Below are 23223 nucleotides of genomic sequence, written 5' to 3' on the forward strand. Positions count from 1 at the left end.
CGCTTGGGTACGCCAAAACGACACACAATATTCTTCCACACAAAACTCTGGATTTTGTGTGCGGTGATCTGGGCTACTGGTTTTGCCTCAATCCATTTCGTGAAGTATTCGATCGCCACAACCAAATACTTCATTTGCCTGATCGCCAACGGGAAGGGCCCCAGAATGTCGATTCCCCACGTGTGGAACGGACAGGGGCTGTAGATTGACTTTAACTCTTCTGGGGGCGCCTTGTGCCAGTCGGCGTGCTGCTGGCATTGCTTGCAACGCTGGGCATATCTCTTGCAATCTTCCCTCATTGTGGGCCAGTAATAACTTGCACGGACAATCCTTGTCGCCAGAGCTCGACCTCCAATGTGGCTCCCACAAATCCCTTCATGGAGCTCGGCCATAATTCTCGTGCACTTCTCTCCGTGTACACATACAAGAAGAGGATGTGTAAATCCGAACCTGTACAGCTCGCCATCAATGAGGGTAAACTTGTTGGAGCTTTTCTTCATCTTTCTGGCCTCTGTTGAATCCATTGGGAGCACGCCATCTGCCAAGTAGTGCTGGTATGGCGTTATGCACGTATCTGGCTCAGGGATAGCGCAAACTTGCATCGTTCTTACCTCTTTCGCTGGGTGCGCCCTGACCCTTGGCGTCCTCAAGGTCTCCTGCGTTAGAGATCTATGGCCCCTTGCTGTCCTTTTCGTCGATTTACAAACGTAAAGGACCTGGTGATCTGCGACAAAAGCCCGAGGAGTCTTCAAAGTTTCTTGAATAACGGTCCTCTGTCTGCCCTCCTTGCCCGAATTGGCAAGCTTGGCTAGCAAGTTAGCTCGGGCATTCTGCTCTCTCGACACGTGTCCACTTCAAACAAAGCGAAAGATCTCCTTAGCTCTTGCACATACTCCAGGTAGGCTGCCATCTGCGAGTCTTTGGCTTGGAACTCGCCAGTTACCTGTCCAGTGATCAACAGGGAATCGCTCTTGGCCATCAGTACCTTCGCCCCCATCTCCTTTGCCAACAGGATACCGGCGATCAAGGCCTCATACTCTGCTTGATTGTTGCTTGCTTTGAAAGCAAACCTCAGTGATTGCTCTATCAACACACCGTTGGGTCCCTCCAAAATAACCCCAGCCCCGCTGCCCAGCTGGTTAGACGACCCATCCACCGAGAGTACCCAACGAAAGTCATCCTTGGCGTTTTGCGCTGTTTCGGAAGACAGCTCAACCACGAAATCGACGAAGATTTGTCCCTTGATCGATCCCCGGGGCTCGTACTTAATGTCGAATTCCGACAGCTCCACTGCCCACTTCACCATTCTTCCAGCCACATCCGGTTTCTTCAAAACCTTCTGGATGGGCAAGTCAGTCATTACCAACACCGTAAAGCTTTGGAAGTAATGGCGCAGCCTCTTCTCCGAAAATACAACCGCTAACACCGCCTTTTCTAAGGCCTGATACCTCACTTCTGGGCCTTGCAGCACCTTGCTAACAAAATAGATGGACTTGATCTTGATCCTGGACTTGATCTTGATCTTGATACCTGCTTCCCTGGCAGTCTCCGAGCAGTTTCTCTCTCCCTCCATCCGGGCGGCGTTCTCGGACCTCGCCTCGATATCCTCCATTGGGACGTCACCCTCGGCGGCCACCTCCAACGCCGTATCCAACACTCGCAAGGTTTCCCGCGCAGGCTCCGTGCCAGGGGGAGGCGTTGTGGTTACGTGGCATACAGACCTCTTATTCTTGAGGCTGTTTTCGTAACACTTCTTCGCCTCCTTTTGGTCAGAACAGATGGTGATGATCAAACCCTCCATAGACGGTAGTTTGACCTTCATGTGCCTTGTTGAAGGCACAGCTCCCGTTCTGTTGAGCGTTGGCCTTCCCAACAGTATGTTGTATGCCGACAGAGTGTTTACAACAAGATACCTGATCTTCTCTGTTCGTGAGGCCAAACCATCTGTGAAGGTCGTCCTCAACTCAATATACCCCCTTACCTCCAATCGATCGCCGGCGAAACCGTACAAGCAGCCCCCATATGGCCTCAGTTGATCGGGGGCCAGTTGTAACTTTTCAAAAGTCGGCCAAAACATTACATCTGCCGAGCTTCCTTGGTCGACCAGCACCCGGTGGACAGTCCTTCCCGCCGTGACAAGCGAGATCACAATAGGGTCGTTGTCGTGAGGTACAACGTCCCTAAGGTCTCCTTTGGTGAATGTGATGTCCACGTCGGGTGAGTGATCCTCAAAAACTTCCACTGACATCACCAACCTCGCGTACTTCTTGCGTTGAGATGCAATGCACCCTCCACCTCAGAATCCAGCAGCTATGGTGTGGATCTCACCGTGGACGGGCACCTTGTGCTGCTGTCCTTCATTGCCCGCCGGTTGGGAACCTGCTGATTGGCCCGCTTGCTTTTCCAGCAAGTAATCTTTCAGGAATCCACACTTGACCAACTCGGCGAGTTGGTAACCCAAAGCCAAACACGAGTTGATGGAGTGGCCAAAGCTCTTGTGGAACTCACACCACGTGTCTGGTTTTGGACCCAAAACCTTTTCTGTCGTCTTCTCAGGCACTTTGAGCCTGGCAGCGATATTCAGGATGGCGATCAGATCAGCCAACCCCATCACGAACTCATACCTTGGTGGGCGATTAGTCTCTCTGGGCCGCCCCGGCCCCTTCACCTTACTCTTCTTAGGGTCATAAGGATGACGCATCCTCTGGTCCCTCTTCCCCGCCGCCGCCTCCATTACTCTTTGCGGCTGGACCCTCGTCTGGGCACGCGGCTTAGCTGGGGCCACGTTTCCCTTTTTCTCGGAGACTTCGCTTTCAGCGGCGATGTGAGCCACGGCACGTCGCCGGATTTCAGCGAACGTGGCAGGGTGACTCCTGATAAGCGACTCACTAAAGGGTCCGGGCAACACACCCTTCTTGCAGGCATGTACAAACATTTCCTCGTCTTTACCTGGCAAGCGGACTATCTGAGCTCCGAATCTGTTCAGGAAATCCTTCAGGGACTCCCCTTGGTACTGCCTCACGTCGAACAGGTCATAAGACACCAATGGTGGTGCCTTGTTCACTATATACTGCTCAACAAACATCTTGGAAAACTGTTGAAACGTGGTAATGTGGCCAGTAGGTAAACTGACAAACCAGTCCAACGCTGTTCCACTAAGAGTGCTCATGAACACCTTACAGTAAACTGAGTCCGACCCCCTCGAGAGCATCATCTGAGTGTGAAACGCCGTGAGATGAGCCTCAGGGTCCTCCACCTTGGTGAAAGACGCCTTCACCGCCACTGTATTGGCTGGGACCACCGAGTCCATGATCTCTTGAGAAAATGGCATGGGAAAGCTACGCGGTGGGGACGGGGGCGCGGATCTGTTCCCGACCACGCGCTCCTCCCGCTCTTGAATAGGCCGTCATGCTTTCGGACGCGTGGCTCGCATCCAGCCCTGCACGTGTCGCCATCTGGGCTAGGATAGCAGGTAGCGCCCAGCCCTACACGTGTCATCATCTGAGCTAGGATAACTTGAGCGTCATTTCTCTATTGCATCCAACCCTACACGTGTCATCATCTGGGTTGGAGTAACAGGTAGCATCCAACCCTACACGTGTCTTCATCTGGGTTGGGGCAACTCGAACGTTATTTCTGTGTAGTAACTAGCCGCGCGGCTAAGTCCTCTACTCAAGGAGCAAGCTAGCACGCAATATGCCCTAGAACACCACATGACAAGGCGAGTATCGGGTGCAGCAAAATGCACCATTTCTATGACATCGCTTGTCGTTAGTGGTACCTTCCTACACCATGCATGTTCTAGCTAGGGAAACCTTGCCACCAGCGAATGTCCACTCTGGGAATCCTGTCGCTGATGGGCAAGCTGTTCCCTTCAGCCTACTCGACCTCCATGCCCCATGCTACCGCAACAATCATCTCGTTGGACTTACACGCTTGGACTTACTCTTCTGAGTTCCCAGCAGCCTTAACTAAGTCCATTGGGAAATCCGGCGACGTGCTTCTTGCGGCGATGTCAGGCCACCCGGTCGCCAATCGTCTAACACGTCAATGTTATACAATCTCGGCGACAGCCGATCATGTACGTTGTAGCACGCCGCTTCCACGAGCGGCGACTACACTAGCTTCTGAACCACTCGCCCTTCTCTAGCCACGTGCTCTGCTGAACACGCCTCACGTAGTCACGTGCTAGACACGTCATCACACCCGAGGACCTGGTCGGTACAAAACTACATCTTTGAATATATTCAGAAAAACAGATTTGAGAATTAAGAATCTTTAACAAGTTTTTGCTAACAGTTTTTGAGTTTTTCAAAGAACTGAGATTGCTAAGAGTTTGTGATTGATCAAAGTGTATGGAATAGGATTCTTCTTGTATTGATTTCAGATTATCTTCTGTAACAAGTGTAATCCTGTACTCTGTTGAACAAGTATTTGTTTCTGTGTTTTGCTGAGATTGGTTGTGCGTTCTTGAGGGGATCAAGATCAGAAATCTTAGTGTTGGTGTGTTGACCAAGGAGAGTGTGTTTCTTGAGGTGTTCAAGATCATTCTCTTGGTTGTTGTGTAAGTGATCAGGGTGTGATTGCTTAGTGGATTTCCTCAGGGTTCTGAGGAGACTGGATGTAGCTCTGGGTTTGGAGTGAACCAGTATAAACAACTGTGTACAATCTCTCTATCCCTATTGATGTGATTCCACTAGCCATATAGAGAATGATTCTTGACATTCTTAGGAATCACCTTGAGCTGGACATTATTGAGGCACTTTTCTTAGAGTTGGATCATTGTTCTAAGACAAGAACTCACCAAAAACTAGTACCAAATCCCAAACTCATTTGGATGTTCCACATATTGTCAAATTGAACCAAAAGAGATGGAGCAAAGGCAAAAACACTAATTAACAAAACAAAACAGTAAGGTACCGAATCAAATTGCTGGAATTGAAGAAGAAAAGATGAAGAACAGCCAAGAACACAAATGAACCACAGCTACACAATAACAAGGTGAAATTGTCGAACCAAAACAACTAGGAAACAAGCTAAGACAAGGAAATTAACAAGAGAAGAAAGGAAGGAGAAGAGAATGCTCACGAAGATGGAAGAAAGGTTGGATGATCACGCCACTAGAAGTATGGATGCTCCTAGATGAGTGTGCAAGCCGCCACTTGAGGAAACCATGATCCTTCAAGATAAGACTAGAGAAGAAGGCTCAAAAGTTCTCCAATGCTCACTCCAATTTTGAGTATAGTTTCTTTAGATAAATTCAAATCTGAAAAATACAAAGAGAGCACCTCTATTATAACCTAAGGTGCTGAAAAACAAAGCTAAGAGAATTCAAAATTCCCCCCTAAACCTATTTCAAAATCGGTGCCTAAACCATGCATGAGGAAGGTGTGACCTCTTCCTTCACTTTGGCACCTCCTATTCTACTCCTACACCTATCTAGTAATACACCCCCCCCCCTCCTAAAGCTCCTAACTAAAGACTAAAAGATGCTATAACAAAAGAGGTTTCTAATGTTTCCCTCTAAGCACCTTTAACTAAAGAAATTACAAAAAGAGAAAATAAATGTCCCCTAACTCCTAAAGCTTTGAACATGCTTCTTGTAATCCTTTGAGGTGGGCTTTGACCTCCATGGGCGTCCTCCATTTGTGCCTCTACCTCTTCTTGATCTTGTTGATTGGCCTCCATGTCCTCTTGAGCTTGATCTCCATCATACTCCCCGAGTTGGAGAGAATTTGACCACGAATTCTGGAGACCTACAGAAAAAGGAGTTAGATCGCTGACATTAAAAGTATGACTACCTAAGAATGTATCAGACATATCTAACTCATAAGCATTGTCATTAATCCTCTTGAGGACTTGGAAAGGTCCATCCCCTCGAGGCATTAGTTTGGACTTCCTTTGAGTAGGAAAATGATCCTTCCTCAAGTGAAGCCAAACCCAATCGCCCTCATCAAACAACAATGCTTTTCTCCTTTTATTGGCAAGTTCAGCATACTTGCCAACCTTCTTCTCAATTCTCTTCTTGATGTCTTTATGCAAAGTTTTCACAAAAGAAGCCTTTTCATCACCATCTTTGCACAAGACATCTCCAAGAAGGGGAATCGGAAGAAGATCAAGAGGTGTTAGGGGATTAAACCCATAAACCACCTCAAAAGGAGAACGTGAGGTGGTAGAATTTACTACACGATTATATGCAAACTCAACATGGGGTAGTAAATTCTCCCACACTCTAGGATTCCCCGAAATAAAAAATCTCAATAGTTGTCCTAAAGTTCTATTCACCACCTCGGTTTGACCATCAGTTTGTGGGTGGCAAGTGGTAGAAAATAAAAGCTTAGTCCCAAGCTTGCCCCACAAGGTCTTCCAAAAGTGACTCAAGAATTTAGGATCTCTATCGGACACTATAGACCTAGGAATCCCATGTAAGCGAACCACTTCTTGGAAGAAGAGGTTTGCAATGTGGCATGCATCATCCACTTTTTGGCAAGGAATAAAGTGAGCCATCTTTGAAAAACGATCCACTACCACAAAAATGGAGTCCTTTCCCTTTGATGTCTTGGGTAAGCCTAAGATGAAATCCATAGATATATCTACCCAAGGCATTGAAGGGATAGGAAGAGGAGTATATAGACCACGGGGATGCATTTTAGACTTAGCTTTGCGGCAAGCTATGCATTTATCACACAAAATATGAACATGTTTATGCATATGTGGCCAAAAGAAATGTTCATGCAACACATCCAAAGTTTTAGTAACCCCAAAATGTCCCATTAAACCCCCCTCATGAGCTGCTCTAACAAGAGATAATCTAATAGAGCATTGAGGAACACAAAGACGTTTTCCTTTAAAAAGAAAGCCATCTTGAATAAAAAAGTCTTTGTGTCCTCCCTTAAGACACTCTTGATAGATGAGAGAAAAATCAAGGTCATCATGATAAAGTTCCTTAATGTGATCAAAACCAAGATATTGAGAGGTTAAAAGATTTAGCAAGGTGTATCTTCTAGAAAGAGCATCCGCCACAATATTTATTTTGCCTTGCTTGTGTTTGATCACATAAGGAAATTGCTAAAGGAATTCCACCCACTTAGCATGCCTCTTGTTAAGTTTGTTTTGGCTTTTCAAATATTTAAGAGATTCATGATCACTATGTATCACAAACTCTTTGGGAAAAAGATAGTGTTGCCAAGTAAACAAAGCCCTAACAAGTGCATATAATTCCTTATCATAGGTGGAATAATTAAGATGACTTCCCTTCAATATCTCACTAAAATAGGCTATGGGGTGGCCCTCTTGAAGGAGAACAGCCCCAATACCTATGCTTGAAGCATCACACTCAATCTCAAATGCCTTAGTGAAATTAGGAAGGGCCAAGATGGGAGCATTAGTCAATTTTTCTTTCAAAGTGTCAAAAGCATTTTGTTGTGCTTCTCCCCAATGAAAGACCACATCCTTTTTCACTATGTCATTGAGTGGTGCGGCAATGGTACCAAAGTTTGGGACAAATCTTCTATAGAAAGAAGCAAGTCCATGAAAACTTCGGACCTCATTCAAAGATTTCGGTGTAGGCCAATTTTGAATGGCCACCACCTTTGTTTTGTCCACATGGACCCCTTTACAACTCACAACAAACCCTAGGAAATCTATATGATCAAGAGCAAACATACATTTAGCAAGGTTAGCATACAAATGTTCCTTCCTAAGGGTTTCTAAAACTTGCCTAACATGCAACCTATGGTCATTCAAAGATAAGCTATAAATGAGAATGTCATCAAAGTAAACAACAACAAACTTACCAATGAAAGGTCTAAGAACATGATGCATGAGGCGCATGAAAGTACTTGGTGCATTAGTTAGGCCAAAAGGCATGACTAACCACTCATATAAACCAAAGTTGGTCTTAAAGGCCGTCTTCCATTCATCACCCGGTTTGATACGGATTTGATTGTAGCCGCTTTTAAGATCAATCTTTGACCGAAGGAAGCCTAGACTTTGCATCATGATAGAAGCCATTGCCATAGTGAGTTCTTTCCCCTTGGTGATGATGTCTTTGTCCATGGACTTGGGGTGGAGGTCTCCTTCTCCTATGCTCATCTTCACGGCCAAAATCATTTGAAGAAGCTCTTGTGGAAGGTCTATGATGCTCATCATGAATTGAAGGAGATGGTCTAGCTTGTTGCACCTCCATCTTTTGCAATTTCTCCTCCAACCGTCTAATGGTTCTTTGAGCTTCATGTAATTCACCAAGGATTGAAGCTTTGGATGGAGAATTCTGCTTGTATGATGCATCACTTGAAAATCCAGCCATTTTGGAAATAAAAAACAGCAAACACACAAAAACAGCAAACAAGTTAAGCAACAAAAATTAGCAAAAAACAGTGAGTGTGGCCAGCAAGAATGCCGAAGTGAAATGAGGCAGAAAAAGAGGTCACTCTCAAAGAAATAATGTCCTTGCACCAATCTGATCTTGAGGCCTTGGAATCCTCAAATGAAAGATGTCAAAGCAAGCACACCAAAATCAAAAGCAACCACCACAAAACCAATGAAACAATAAAGACAAACAAGAAAAGGTATAAGCAAGGAAAGGTAATTGCAAAAGGAAAACTATATGTAAGACAAAATCAAAGAGTAAGAATGAAAGACAATCAAGAAAATAAAGAACTCAATGAGAAAAGTAGGCACACAAAAGAATACTTAAGGAAAAGCACTAGAGTAGATGAAGAAATTAAAAAATTAGCTACTGTAAATTTTTTTTTTTTAATGCAAACTGTGCTTGATATTCACTGATTTAACTGGAATGATGTAGAGCGAACTGGATTATGAAATTTAAACCATAGAAACTTCAAGATGTTAACTCAATAATGGCACTGGAATCAATTAAAAACAGTAAGCCAATTAATTGAGATAATTTTTTTAAAATCGCTGCCAGATTACCGTATTCTTTTCGGCAGAATTGTACACTTTTTTTATTTTATTTATCATTTTTTGTGTACTTTGAATTTTTGAATGATTCTTTTTTCTACTCTTTTCTAACACTTTGAATATCACAAATAAAGAATTTCAGAATTTTCCATTGAGTAAATCAATTGTAATAAGGAAAACAGTAAGCACTCTTTTTCAGAAACAGAGGAATCCTAATAGGAATAAAAAACAGAATTATGAACTAGCAAAGACATAATGGAAAATGATGTATTGGAACTTGTATAGGTCTAGAATACAAGTATGAACTCAATTCTAAAAAGAAAATGCACAAAGGATCAACATCAATTCAGAAAATTATATGACACTAAAGCAAGAAACAATCAAAAACAATAAAAGTACTACTAGAAGTAATGACAATTATGGAATAACATGACTAAGACAAAACTTGACATGATTACAAAATTAAAAGACATATGACAAAAATAACAACAAGTGAAAGGAAGCTTAAGGTAAACTCAAGGAAGGAGAATGCCATTCCAAAAGAGCAACCATACTCATGAATAATGAGTGCCATAAACCTTTTCACAAGCACTTGGTGTAACAAAAGAAAAACAACAAGAAAACTCAATTAATACCTAAAACAGAAACTTAAATTGCAAGAAAATTAAAGAGCTCTTGAAATTAAAGTGCACACAACTCAACAATTAAACAAGAAGAACCTAAGACTCATGATACCACATGATGTGATTCCACTAGCCATATAGAGAATGATTCTTGACATTTTTAGGAATCACCTTGAGCTGGACATTATTGAGGCACTTTTTTTAGAGTTGGATCATTGTTCTAAGACAAGAACTCACCAAAAACTAGTACCAAATCCCAAACTCATTTGGATGTTCCACATATTGTCAAATTGAACCAAAAGAGATGGAGGAAAGGTAAAAACACTAATTAACAAAACAAAACAGTAAGGTACCGAATCAAATTGCTGGAATTGAAGAAGAAAAGATGAAGAACAGCCAAGAACACAAATGAACCATAGCTACACAATACCAAGCTGAAATTGCCGAACCAAAACAACTAGGAAACAAGCTAAGACAAGGAAATTAACAAGAGAAGAAAGGAAGGAGAAGAGAATGCTCACGAAGATGGAAGAAAGGTTGGATGATCACGCCACTAGAAGTATGGATGCTCCTAGATGAGTGTGCAAGCCGCCACTTGAGGAAACCATGATCCTTCAAGATAAGACTAGAGAAGAAGGCTCAAAAGCTCTCCAATGCTCACTCCAATTTTGAGTATAGTTTCTTTAGATAAATTCAAATCTGAAAAATACAAAGAGAGCACCTCTATTTATAGCCTAAGGTGCTGAAAAACAAAGCTAAGAGAATTCAAAATTCCCCCCTAAACCTATTACAAAACCGGCGCCTAAACCATGCATGAGGAAGGTGTGACCTCTTCCTTCACTTTGGCACCTCCTATTCTACTCCTACACCTATCTAGTAATACACCCCCCCCCCTCCTAAAGCTCCTATCTAAAGCCTAAAAGATGCTATAACAAAAGAGGTTTCTAATGTTTCCCTCTAAGCACCTTTAACTAAAGAAATTACAAAAAGAGAAAATAAATGTCCCCTAACTCCTAAAGCTTTGAACATGCTTCTTGTAATCCTTTGAGGTGGGCTTTGACCTCCATGGGCGTCCTCCATTTGTGCCTCTACCTCTTCTTGATCTTGTTGATTGGCCTCCATGTCCTCTTGAGCTTGATCTCCATCACCTATCTCTTTAAGTTCAGTTTTGTCAATTGATAACTGGTATAAACAACCGATTGTTTCGGTAAAACAACCGATTATTTTTCCAGTATTGTGCTTTTGCTTTATGTTTTGAAAAACTGAATTCTTAATCAAGGTTTTCTTGAAGTATTTTCATTCTAAGCTTAAAAGTTTACGAAAATCTTTCTTAAACAATTCACCCCCCCCCCCTCTCGTTTAAGGCCATATATTCTAACAATTGACATCAAGAACTTGGTTCTTGAAAGTTATTCAAGTTGATCTAAAAACCTTTTTTCTATGGCTGGAAAACTATCTTTTGAGGAAGGTTGTTCAATCTACAAACCACCTTTATTCTGTGGATTGAATTATAAGTTTTGGGAAGCAAGAATGAAAATCTTTATTGAATCTATTGAACAAATAATTTGGGATTCAATTGAGAATGGTCCTTACATTCCAAAGTTCAAAAAGGATAATTCTTTCATTGCAAAACCTTTGTCCAAATGGACAAATGATGAATGAAAGATGGCCCAGCTTGATCGGTCTGCTTAAAACATTATAGCTTCTGCACTAGATACTAATGAATTTTACAGGATATCAAAGTGCAAAACTGCTAAGGAAATGTGGGAGACACTCAAGGCTGCTCATGAACCAAAGGAAGCAATGACAAAGAGTCAAGCAAGAAGGAAAAGAAGGAAAAATAAGAAAAGCCTAAATCTTTGTTTCATGGCCAGAAGGGAGGATGACTCAAGTAGTGTAAGTTCATCAAACTCTTCAAACTCTGAAAATTATGGTCAATTGCTTCAAGCCTTTCAAGAAACGCATGAAGAAGCCAACTGATTGGCTCTCTTGAACAATCGGTTAAAAGAAAAGAACAGCTGGCTTGAAAACAGAGTAAAGGCACTGGAAGAGGATTTAGAAAATTCAAAAACATATTTTGAAAATTTGGAAATCATTTACAAAAACTCCTCTTGCAAGTGTGATACTCTAGTTTGTGAAAATTGCGAAAATCTTGAAAAGAAGGTCCACTATCTTGTTAAAATAGTGGATAAGCTTTCTAAAGGCCAATCCAACTTTGAGAGTGTTCTAGCATCTCAAAACTGCGTTTTTGGAAAATCTGGATTGGGTTTTAATCCATAAAAAAAACAAGATAGATTTTCAAAATCATTTTCGAAAATGCCAGAAAAACAATCGATTGGACCATCGAAACAACCGATTGTTACATGCTTCTATTGCATGAAAAGAGGCCATTCTGTGAGATTCTATAAAATCAGAAAACATGTTGTTCGTAAAGGGCTTATGAAGTGGATTCCTAAGGGAAATAAAACTTTAATTGATGAGTATAAACCAGATGGACCCACATTCATAAGGGGACCAAATCTTTGTACATGAAAATTTGTTTTGTAGGAAATCTTGGAGAAGAGCTTGCAAGTACAATGCTTAGTGAATCATCACTTCCTAAGTATTTTTGGGCAGATGCAGTGAGCACCTCTTGTTATGTGATGAATAGGGTGCTTATAAGGCCCATTTTGAAGAAAACTCCATATGAACTTTTCAATGGAAGGAAGCCCAACATCAGTCACCTCAAAGTCTTTGGCTACAGCTGTTTCGTTCTCAACAATGGAAAGGAAAGCTTGGGAAAGTTTAATGCGAAAGCGGACCTTGGTATCTTCATTGGTTATTCACTCACAAGTCATGCATATAGAGTCTACAACAAGAGGTTGATGACTGTAGAAGAATCAGTTCACGTTGTCTTTGATGAGGTAGATCGCAAAATCAGTCAAATCCCAAAGACCAGTGCTGAAAAAGATAAACAGAGCATCAGTTTGGAGAAGCTGGAAATCTATGCAGAAAAACTACCGGTTGATTCGCAAAAACAACCGATTGAAAATTCTGCAACAGAGTGAGTTGCCCAAGGAGTGGAGGATTCCTAAAGATCTGTCAGTGGAAAACATCATAGGGCAGATAAAGGAAGGTGTCTCCACACGTAGCTCCATCTCAAACTTCTGCAGGCACACAACTTTTGTCTCTCAAATTGAACCAAAGTCAATTGAGGAAGCTCTCAAGGATGAGAAGTGGGTTAAAGCTATGCATGAAGAGCTAAATCAGTTTGAAAGGAATGAAGTATGGTTTATTGTCCCTAAAACTAATGAAATGAATATTATTGGTTTGAAATGGGTTTTCAGGAACAAGCTAGATGAGGATGGTGTGATCACGAGGAACAAGGCAAGGCTAGTTGCAAAAGGCTACAATCAAGAAGAGGGCATAGATTATGGTGAAACCTTTGCTCCTGTTTCTAGATTGGAGGCTGTGAGGCTGTTGCTGGCTTTTGCGTGTATGAGTGGTTTTAAACTCTTCCAAATGGATGTCAAGAGTGCCTTCTTGAATGGCTACATCAATGAGGAAGTCTATGTAGATCAACCACCGGGATTTGAAGATCACAAGTATCCCAACCATGTCTTCAAGTTGAAGAAAGCTTTGTATGGACTAAAACAAGCTCCAAGGCAGTGGTATGAGAGGCTTAACAACTTTCTGCTATCTCATGGATATGAAAGAGGAATGGTAGATAAGACTCTCTTCATCAAGAAGTCAAATGCAGAAATAATTCTTGTGCAAATCTATGTTGATGATATCATCTTTGGTGCTACACAAGATAGATTGTGCGAAGAATTTGTGGCTGCAATGAAAGGTGAGTTTGAAATGTCTATGATGGGAGAACTATCTTTCTTTCTTGGATTGCAGGTTAAGCAAACGAAGGATGGGATCTTCTTAAGTCAATCAAAGTATTGCAAGGAGATTCTCAAGAAATTTGAAATGGAGAGTTGCAAAGAAGCTAGCACTCCAATGCCATCAAGCTGTTACATGGATGCGAATGCTGCTGGAAAGAGTGTAGACCAAACAAAATACAGAGGATTGATTGGATCTTTGCTATATCTAACAACTAGTAGGCTGGACATCATGTTTACGGTGTGTCTATGTGCAAGATATCAAGCAAATCCTAAAGAGTCACACTTCAAAGCTGCAAAAAGAATTCTGAAATATCTCAAAGGAACATCATCTGTAGGATTATGGTATCCTTCTCACTCTCCAATACATTTAATTGGTTATTCAGATTCTGACTTTGCAGGTTGTAAGCTAGATAGAAAGAGCACAAGTGGCACTTGTCACCTTCTTGGCTCAAGCCTAATCTCATGGCATAGCAAGAAGCAAGCATGTGTTGCTCTCTCTACTACTGAGGCTGAATATATAGTTGTTGGTAGTTGCTGTGCACAGATTCTATGGCTCAAGCAACAACTTGCAGATTTTGGTTTACAAATCAGCAAGGTTCCTTTGATGTGTGATAACACAAGTGCAATCAATCTCACCAAAAATCAGATTCATCACTCAAGGACCAAACATATTGAGATAAGGCATCATTTCATCGGGGATCATGTACAAAATGGGAACTGTGAAGTGAAGTTTGTGGAGACCAAACTGCAGTTAGCTGACATCTTCACAAAGCCTTTACCAAAAGAGAGGTTTTTCTTCTTAAGAAATGAGTTAGGTATCCTTGATCTTAATAATCTCTCCTAAATCTGTTTTTGGTACATGCTAAAGTCTTTTTGTGAAGACAAATAGGGGGATAATTAATTGGTTCTTGTATATCTTTATCTGATACTGTATAAAATGTTAAAATCTCTTATGTGAAAGTGTTTTCTGCTGGTGCTGATAGAAACAACCGATTTTTTCGTGTAAACAACCGATTGTTTATCATGTTTTATACTTCGAATGAGTAATAAACTGACTTGCTGCTGTAAGAAGCTTTGGACAGTATAAATGCTATTTTTGCTGGAACTGCTTCAGATTTAATCAGATCAAACACAAGCACCAGGGATTTGTCTTCATCAAATAGGGGGAGATTGTTGAACCAAGTGGTGTTCAAGTTTTGAAGAATCCAAACCCTTTGAAGGATGTTGAAGCCTTGGTTGTGCTTGGTGTTGCTGTGCTGGTTTAGCTTAGTTCTGGGGTAGTTTATATGTTGTAATCCACCCTTTGATTAAATCAAAAGCATTAGCATTCTCAATCTTTGTCGAAACAACCGATTGTTTTGTCGAAACAACCGATTGTTTATACTTAGGTGTTTTGAGAAAAAGATTGAAAACTATTTTTAAAATGGTTGAACTGTTAAGTACCAAAACAACCGATTGATTCGAGGAAACAACCGATTCTTTGTTTTGGGACCATAACAGAAAAACTGTTTTCTGTTTGAGCCAGTCAATAAATGCTTTGACCAATATTTTAATGCAATTTAAGAGTTTGTTAAGATTTGATAACAAACTACATCTTTGAATATATTCAGAAAAACAGATTTGAGAATTAAGAATCTTTGACAAGTTTTTGCTAAGAGTTTTTGAGTTTTTCAAAGAATTGAGATTGCTAAGAGTTTGTGATTGATCAAAGTGTATGGAATAGGATTCTGCTTGTATTCATTTCAGATTATCTTCTGTAACAAGTGTAATTCTTGTACTTTGTTGAACAAGTATTTGTTTCTGTGTTTTGTTGAGATTGGCGGTGTGTTCTTGAGGGGATCAAGATCAGCAATCTTAGTGTTGATGTGTTGACCAAGGAGAGTGTGTTTCTTGAGGTGTTCAAGATCATTCTCTTGGTTGTTGTGTAAGTGATCAGGGTGTGATTGCTTAGTGGATTTCCTCAGGGTTCTGAGAAGACTGGATGTAGCTCTGCGTTTGGAGTGAACCAGTATAAACAACTGTGTACAATCTCTCTATCCCTATCTCTTTAAATTCAGTTTTGTCAATTGATAACTGGTATAAACAACCGATTGTTTCGATAAAACAACCGATTGTTTTTCCAGTATTGTGCTTTTGCTTTATATTTTGAAAAACTGAATTCTTAATTAAGGTTTTCTTGAAGTATTTTCATTCTAAGCTTAAAATTTTACGAAAATCTTTCTTAAACAATTCACCCCCCCCCCCTCTCGTTTAATGCCATATATTCTAACAGATTCAACCTATATAAAGGGTGCCAAGAACCCTAGAAAGGTACACCGTTTCTAAGGCTGAAGCTACTATATACACTTGGTGGTTCTTTGCCCTGATACTGACTTGAGCGTCGGAGTGCAAATGGCCGTCAAGGCGCCTCTTTGTCTTTGCAGGTGAGAGATTTCTTGATCAAGGAAGTACGATTCTCAGGCGGAGATAGAAAGGACAGTGGTTGCCGTTCGAGTCAACTGGCAGGAACATTTGGCGCCCACCGTGGGGCCCGTTAAAGCAAGGTCCCACTCACAATCATGTTAAGAGTTTCTACCAGCAATATGAGGAGTACGAGGCAAGGATCTGTTGTAGCCACAGGTGTTGTTCCCCCTGGAGGGGATAACGTTACCACGCAACAAATACTGGAGATTATGTGTGCCCTCCAAGCAGAGGTGGCAGCATCTAGGGTTGAAATTGCCGCATCACGCACGGACAACGAAGAACTGCGTAGGGCCAATGAGGAACTGCGTAGGGATTTGCAACAGGTAAAGGAGCACGCGAGGGACGAACGTGCCCCACCTGTACCACTTAGGGCACGTCCCATGCCGTTCTCACAGGCGATCATGGACACGGCGTTACCAACCATGTCTCTGGGCCTGAACGTCACCTTCACAGGTGCGGAGGACCCAGAGGCCCATCTCACGACGTTCCATCCTCAGATGATGCTCATGGGAGGATCTGACGTTGTGTACTGCAAGCTGCTCATGAGCACGTTGGCAGGCGCGGCGTTGGAGTGGTTTGTTAGCCTTTATGACGGACATATCACCACCTTTGACCAGTTCGCAACGCTGTTTAGGGAACAATACCTTGTTAACAAGGGCCCCACCCTACTTTCTTATGATGTCTTCGACATTAAACAATACCAGGGGGAGTCCATGAAGGACTACTTGAACAGATTTGGGGTCTAGGAGGTAAGGTTGAAACCCATAGAAGAGGCCATGACGGTGCATGCCTTCGTCAAAGGAATGTTGTCTGGACCTTTCAACGAATCGCTGCTAAGGTTCTACCCGAAGACATTCACCGAGATCAGATGTCGGGTGTTGGCACACATCGCTGTAGATGATCGAGTAACGGAGAAACATGGTCTTGTCGGTCCTATCCGACCTCGAGCAGCAGGTCGACCTCAACCCAAGAGGGTTCACGAGGCGACCATGGAGAAAAAGGAAGCGGGGAAACCCTACGAACAGTCCCAGGCGGGGACGCACACGTGGAGGGACCCACCCCCGAAGCATAACTTCCGGGTAGAGCTTAAGGAGTTAATCGCTATCCCAAACATAGCGGTGAGATTGAAGGTGCCCTCGAAGACCAATAGGAAGATAGGGCCCAACAAGAACGCTTGGTGTGAGTTTCACCAAGCACATGGCCATTACATACGCAATTGTTTGGCCCTGGCGCACCAACTAGATGAGCTAGTGAAGAACGGCTTCTTAAAGGATTACCTTCAAGAGCAGTAGAACGATCAAGCGTTGGTGACCGCAGGGGCAGATCTGGGGCACTAGGTGCCCATTCATGGGGAGATCAACACGATCTCTGGAGGGTTTTCAGGAGGAGGATGCACTGCCTCCCAGCGAAAAATGTACGTGCGAGAAGTGATGGCAGTAGAGGTACAAGAGGTAGATCAGACCCCCGATGTTGACCTCGTCTTCACCAAGGTCGACTGCCAAAATGTCATACCCCACGACAATGGCCCGGTGGTAATTTCGTTAGTCACAATAGGAAGAAGGGTGCATCACGTCCTCATAGACCAAGGAAGCTCGGCCGACGTGATGTTCTAGTCGATCTTCAACAAGTTACAGTTGTCTCCAGACCAGTTGAGGCCCTACACTAGGTGCTTGTATGGTTTCGCTGGAGATCAGGTAGAGGTGCATGGGCATATAAAGCTAAGGACGACCTTCACGGACGGCACAACTTTGCGTACTGCCAACATCAGGTATCTTGTCGTTAATGCCCCATCAGCCTACAATATACTGTTAGGTAGACCTACTTTGAACAGGATTGGAGCGATTGCCTCCACGAGGCATATGAAGATGAAGTTGCCTTCCCTCAAAGGTACGGTGATCACCATCAAGTCTGACCAGAAAGAGGCTAAGAAATGTTACGAAAATAGCCTCAAAACGAAGAGAGGGGTGTTTGTTGTTACTACCCAGCCTCCAAGGGAAGAAGGGGTCACCCGTGCAGAGATCGCTCGAGAGAGACGACCCGAACCCGTCGAAGACGTGATGGAGAGAGAGATCGGTGGTAGGATGTTCAAGCTTGGCGGGACTTTGAGCCAAGAGTCGCATGATTAGATTGCCGAGGTCATTGCAAGGCACCTCGACGCTTTTGCGTGGTCTGCCTCTGACATGCCTCGCATAGACCCTGATTTCCTGTGTCATCGTCTCACCATGGACCCCCAGGTTCGACTTGTTCGCCAGAGAAGACGAAAGTTCAACGAGGAGAGGCGTCAGGTCGTACGCGAAGAGACGGCGCTGTTGAAGGCTGGTCACATTAGGGAGATTCAGTACCCCGAATGGTTGGCCAATGTGGTGTTGGTAAAAAAGGCCAGCGGGAAGTGGAGGATGTGTGTTGATTTCACAGACCTCAACAAGGCCTGTCTAAAGGACTCCTACCCGCTGCCTAGTATCGACGCCTTGGTAGACAGTGCGTCTAGATGCAGACTACTGAGCTTCCTGGACGCCTTCTCTGGTTACAACCAGATCATGATGCACCCCTGGGATGAGTGCAAGACAGCGTTTATGACAGAGTTGTCTTGTTATTGCTGTAAGGTGATGCCCTTTGAATTGAAGAACGTAGGAGCCACCTACCAGAGGTTGATGGACAGAGTATTAACGCCCGTGTTAGGGCGAAATGTCCAAGCATATGTAGATGACATGGTGGTCACCTCCCAGCAGAAGGAGCAAAACGTGGCAGACCTGGAAGAGTTGTTCACCACAATAGCGAAGTACAGGCTGAAGCTGAACCCAGAGAAGTGTGTGTTCGGGGTCGAGGCAGACAAATTCTTGGGGTTCCTACTCATTGAACGTGGGATAGAGGCGAATCTCGAGAAGTGCGCTGCGATAATAGCAATGAGGAGTCCAATCTCAATTAAAGAGGTGCAGCAATTAACAGGGCGCATGGCCGCTCTGTCTAGATTCATATGGGCAGGAGGAGACAAGGGGCATCCTTACTTCTAGTGCCTGAAGAGAAACAATAGGTTCGTATGGACCTGGGAGTGCGAAGATGCATTTGTGAAGCTGAAGGAGTACTTGGCTAGTCCACCAGTATTGTGCAAACCAGAGCTAGGTACTCCCCTTCGCCTATACTTCGCAGTTACAGAGAAGGCGATTAGTTCGGTTCTACTACAAGAACAAGACCAGGTGCAGAAACCGATCTACTTCATCAACAAGGTGTTGCAAGGGCCAGAGGCGAGATACCAGGCCCTAGAGAAAGAGACTATGACAGTAGTGTACTCAGCGCGAAGACTTCGCCATTACTTTCAGAGCTTCACCGTAATAGTAATGACCGACCTTCCAATTCGCAAGGTCTTACAAAAGCCAGATGTGGCAGGAAGAATGGTGCGATGGGCAGTAGAGCTATCTGAGTTTGACGTACAGTATGAGCCTAGAGACCCCATCAAAGGCCAGGTTTACACTGACTTCGTAGTATAGCTTTCCTCAGCAGCAACGCACCAAGAAGGAGCAGGTTTTAAATGGGTTTTCTATGTAGATAGTTCCTCAAACCAACAAGGTAGTGAGGCTGGTGTCATCTTGGAAGGACCAGATGGGTTGCTGATTGAGCAGGCCCTACGGTTCGCTTTCAAGGCCAATAATAACCAAACAGAGTATGAGGCCCTGATCGCTGGAATGCTGTTGGCCAAGGAAATGGGAGCAAAAGGTTTACTGGCAAAGAGTGACTCTTTGTTAGTCACAGGTCAGGTCACGGGGGAGTACCAAGCTAAAGACCCCAGATGGCTGCCTACCTAGAGTACGTCCAAGTTCATGTGCCCAGATAACAGAATGCCCGAGCAGACTTGCTTGCAAAGCTCGCCAAATCGGGCAAGGGGGCAAACAGAGGACAGTAATTCATGAGACCCTGAAGACACCTCGAACTACCACAGACAATATGGTCGAGGTCCAGCAGATTAGCACAGCGGAAGAAGTGAGGAGGAGTCATCGGTCATTAGCGCAGGAGACGTTGAAAACGCCCAGGATAAGCGTGTACCCAGTTGCTGGGAAAATGTCGTCCCAGGTTCACCAAGTCGAAACAGAAGAAACTTGGATGACACCCTACCAACATTATTTGGCCAATGGAATACTCCCACTAGAACCCACAGAGGGTAGAAAAATCAAGAAAAATTCGAGCAAGTACACCTTGATCGACGGAAAGTTGTTCAGGCACGATTCACCCACCCTATCCTAGTGTCTGCAAGTGGTGAGCAGTGCACACGCATTATGGCAGAACTGCTGATAAATGCCTAATTTCAGTAATATTTCATATTAAAATATAGGCACTTATGAGAATTTATTGCTAATTTACAAATAAAATAATCCCTAATTTATGAATTATACCTTTTTTATATTTTTTATGATCTTTATTTGAATAAGAGTATTTTATTCCCAAATTTGGTGTTAATTGCAGATTTCTAAGGAAGATTGGAGATTTGGATTAAAGATGAATGATTTTAGCTAAAAAGATAAAGATGGAACGTCTCAGAATGGAAAAAGATGCAAACACTAGTGCAGATAAGTAAAACAAATGCGGCTATTTTAAATTTACAAATGCGGTCATAGAACCGCATTTGATCAACACGCATTTGTAAATCTGGAATTTACAAATGCGGTCCTATGACCGCATTCATAAATCACATTTACAAATGCGGTTACCTAAAACAATCGCATTTGTATATTATTCTGAATTAGGGGTTTGGGTCTTAGGATTTATGAATGCGGTCTTGGTAAACACCGCATTCATAAATCACTATTTACAAATGCGGTCATTTACCAAGACCGCATTTGTAAATACTGAATTCCCATTTACAAATGCGGTCATTTACTAAGACCGCATTTGTAAATGCGAATTCACTATTTACAAATGCGGTCTTGGTAAATGACCGCATTTGTAAATAGTGCTTTTTTTTTTTTGGTACATCCTGTTTTGTGTAGAAACCATATATTTAAATAACCTGCATAATGATTAAACCCAGCCAGACAAATACAAAAATGTAGTAACCAATTGAAATCATCAAAATGTACATTTACAAGTGATCAAATTACATATAATAAAACCACTAATATTGTTTACTTATGCTAGAGTTATAAAAATTAATGAAGTATGTGGACCAAGAATCTCTAACATATGAAATGCCTTCCTCACTCATTGGTGTTTCTTCTGTGAATAACTGCATTGCAAAGTTGACATAAATTAGTTTCTAGATATATATATATGTTCAAGAATTATAAAAATGATTTAACATATACCTCCTTCCAACCAGTTTTAACACCTAGTCTTATAATGGTAATCATCCATTGCATAATGTAATAGCCACACTCATAGCTTCCTGGTTGTTTATTACACTATATAATTCAATAAAAAGTAATATGTTAGTATATTGATAAACAATGATAATAGAGAAAGAAAAAAATTACAAACCTTTACTCTTATGTAGTTCAAATTATTTGAACTGGATCGACCTTTTAGGATGTTATATCCACGCCATGAACTGGTTAATACAAAAAACCTCGTTAGTAGATGGTTAATTAGTAACATATACAAAGTTAAGTTTGTACTATACTTACGTATCAATGATATCCTTAAATTTTGTGGGCATCTTCTTGTGTAGGGAACAGAACCACACAGCAGTCTTATCAACCATTGATAAGACAAGTAACTGCCAATGATGCCTATATGATCATTGAAAAGAGTTAGTAAATATTTAAAACATGAAATAATAATAATTGATGACATATAATTAAACTTACTCATTAATGTAAGGGCATAAATAAATTTGTTTTCCCTCTTTTTCCAGGATGTTAGTGATGTATGCTTGAGTCTCAGTTGAGTTTGGTCCAACGGGATTAGTATATGCAGGATCTACGAATCCATACATATTTTCCTTCCCCTCAGTGATACAGACTCTATGCAAAAACCTACAAGTTTTTAGTTAAAGCATAATCAATAATAATTTAACATAAAGTAAATTGAATAATAGGTAAAGATACTTACATCATAAAAAATTGAATTATACTTATATTGAGCTCCTGTTTCCCAGATATAAATTCTGATAAATCTGTGTTGTAAATCATCAGTGGCAGTTCAGTGTTGATTTGAAAAAATGTATTATCCCACGGAACTGGAAAAGGATCATTGCCAATCTGACTAGCAATGAGACGTAGGGAAGCCATAGGATCGTCAACTGGAACCTCACGCTTCTTTTTCGGACTTGGTGGCTGAAAAGGTTCCTACAAGATAAACAACATTTGTATTAAATTATATGTAATATATAAATATAAATAAAAAATAATATAATGAAACGAAATTATTACATGAGGTTCGGGCATAGATCGAATGAGCTCTCTGGGCCAGGCAACGAATGTCTGAAATGCATCGGCCACAGTGGTTACCTCATCTGAAGGTAGTGGAACACGAGCATCAGGAAATCGTACTTTTTCAACTGTTACCTTCGCCACATCAGGGGAGAGAGGAACGTTATGTAAGGTGGTGGCGTTTTTATAGACTTTTCCAAGTGCCACCACCCGAGGAAGTTTGCCGCCCACTACCAGTAGCTCACAATCCTCTGTCTGCCCATTGATATCATCCCCTGATGTTGGAGGAACCGCACAACTCCCCTTTGTGCTCTTGGGAGTGGGACTAACAAGGGGTTCAATCGGCTCAGCACAAACTTGTTGCGATAGAAACTCTTGTCGCATTCGATCATTCTCCTTTTTCATCTCAAGCCACATCAAATCAGTCTCCTTTCTCATCTCCTCCATTATTTCTTCACGTAACTTAGTCTTCATTTGAGTTTCCTTCTTGGAGGAGGAGGATGGCTGTCGTTCTGAAACTCCAAAATAAAGTTTAATTCCGACCCCTTGTCCAGCGACACGAACACGACCAGAGTGTTCAGGTCGTCCAATTGCTTCAACCAGGATATCGTGACGACCTTCAACAACAAATGTACCGTCGGATTCCAAGGAATCCTGCAAGAGTACACAAAAATCATATTTTCAATCATTCATATAATTAATGCTTTAAGAAAATTGAAAATAACAAAAATAACTTACAATTTTTTCGATTATAACCCCGGATTGCTCGGAACTTGGTGCACCCGACTTTTTAATTCGGGCCCTCTTCCATTTTTCATGGCGAAAAGGTGGTGGAGGAGAAGTGACCCCTGTTTCCACATTCTCAGAATACGTCCCCTGTTGAGATTTCTCCTTTTCCACCATCAGTGTTTGCTCAAGTTTTCTATACCCCGAACGAGACATAACGTGCGGGGTAAGATTCTTCAAAGCTATCTCTTGAGCTTTCTT

General features: G+C 42.3%; 1 protein-coding gene across 1 annotated transcript; it reads right to left on the reverse strand.

The window, feature by feature from the left end:
• Nucleotides 1–2296: 2296 nt before the first annotated feature.
• Nucleotides 2297–3310, reverse strand: LOC137829069 (uncharacterized). Its single transcript, XM_068635864.1, has 2 exons — nt 3134–3310; nt 2297–3013 (listed from the first exon to the last, which is right to left on the reverse strand). The coding sequence occupies exons 1-2, from the start codon at nt 3308–3310 to the stop codon at nt 2297–2299; spliced, it is 894 nt and encodes a 297-aa protein (XP_068491965.1).
• Between the last annotated feature and the right edge of the window lie 19913 nt (nt 3311–23223).

Source organism: Phaseolus vulgaris, chromosome 7, assembly GCF_000499845.2.
Source record: "Phaseolus vulgaris cultivar G19833 chromosome 7, P. vulgaris v2.0, whole genome shotgun sequence".
NCBI classification, from domain to species: domain Eukaryota; kingdom Viridiplantae; phylum Streptophyta; class Magnoliopsida; order Fabales; family Fabaceae; genus Phaseolus; species Phaseolus vulgaris.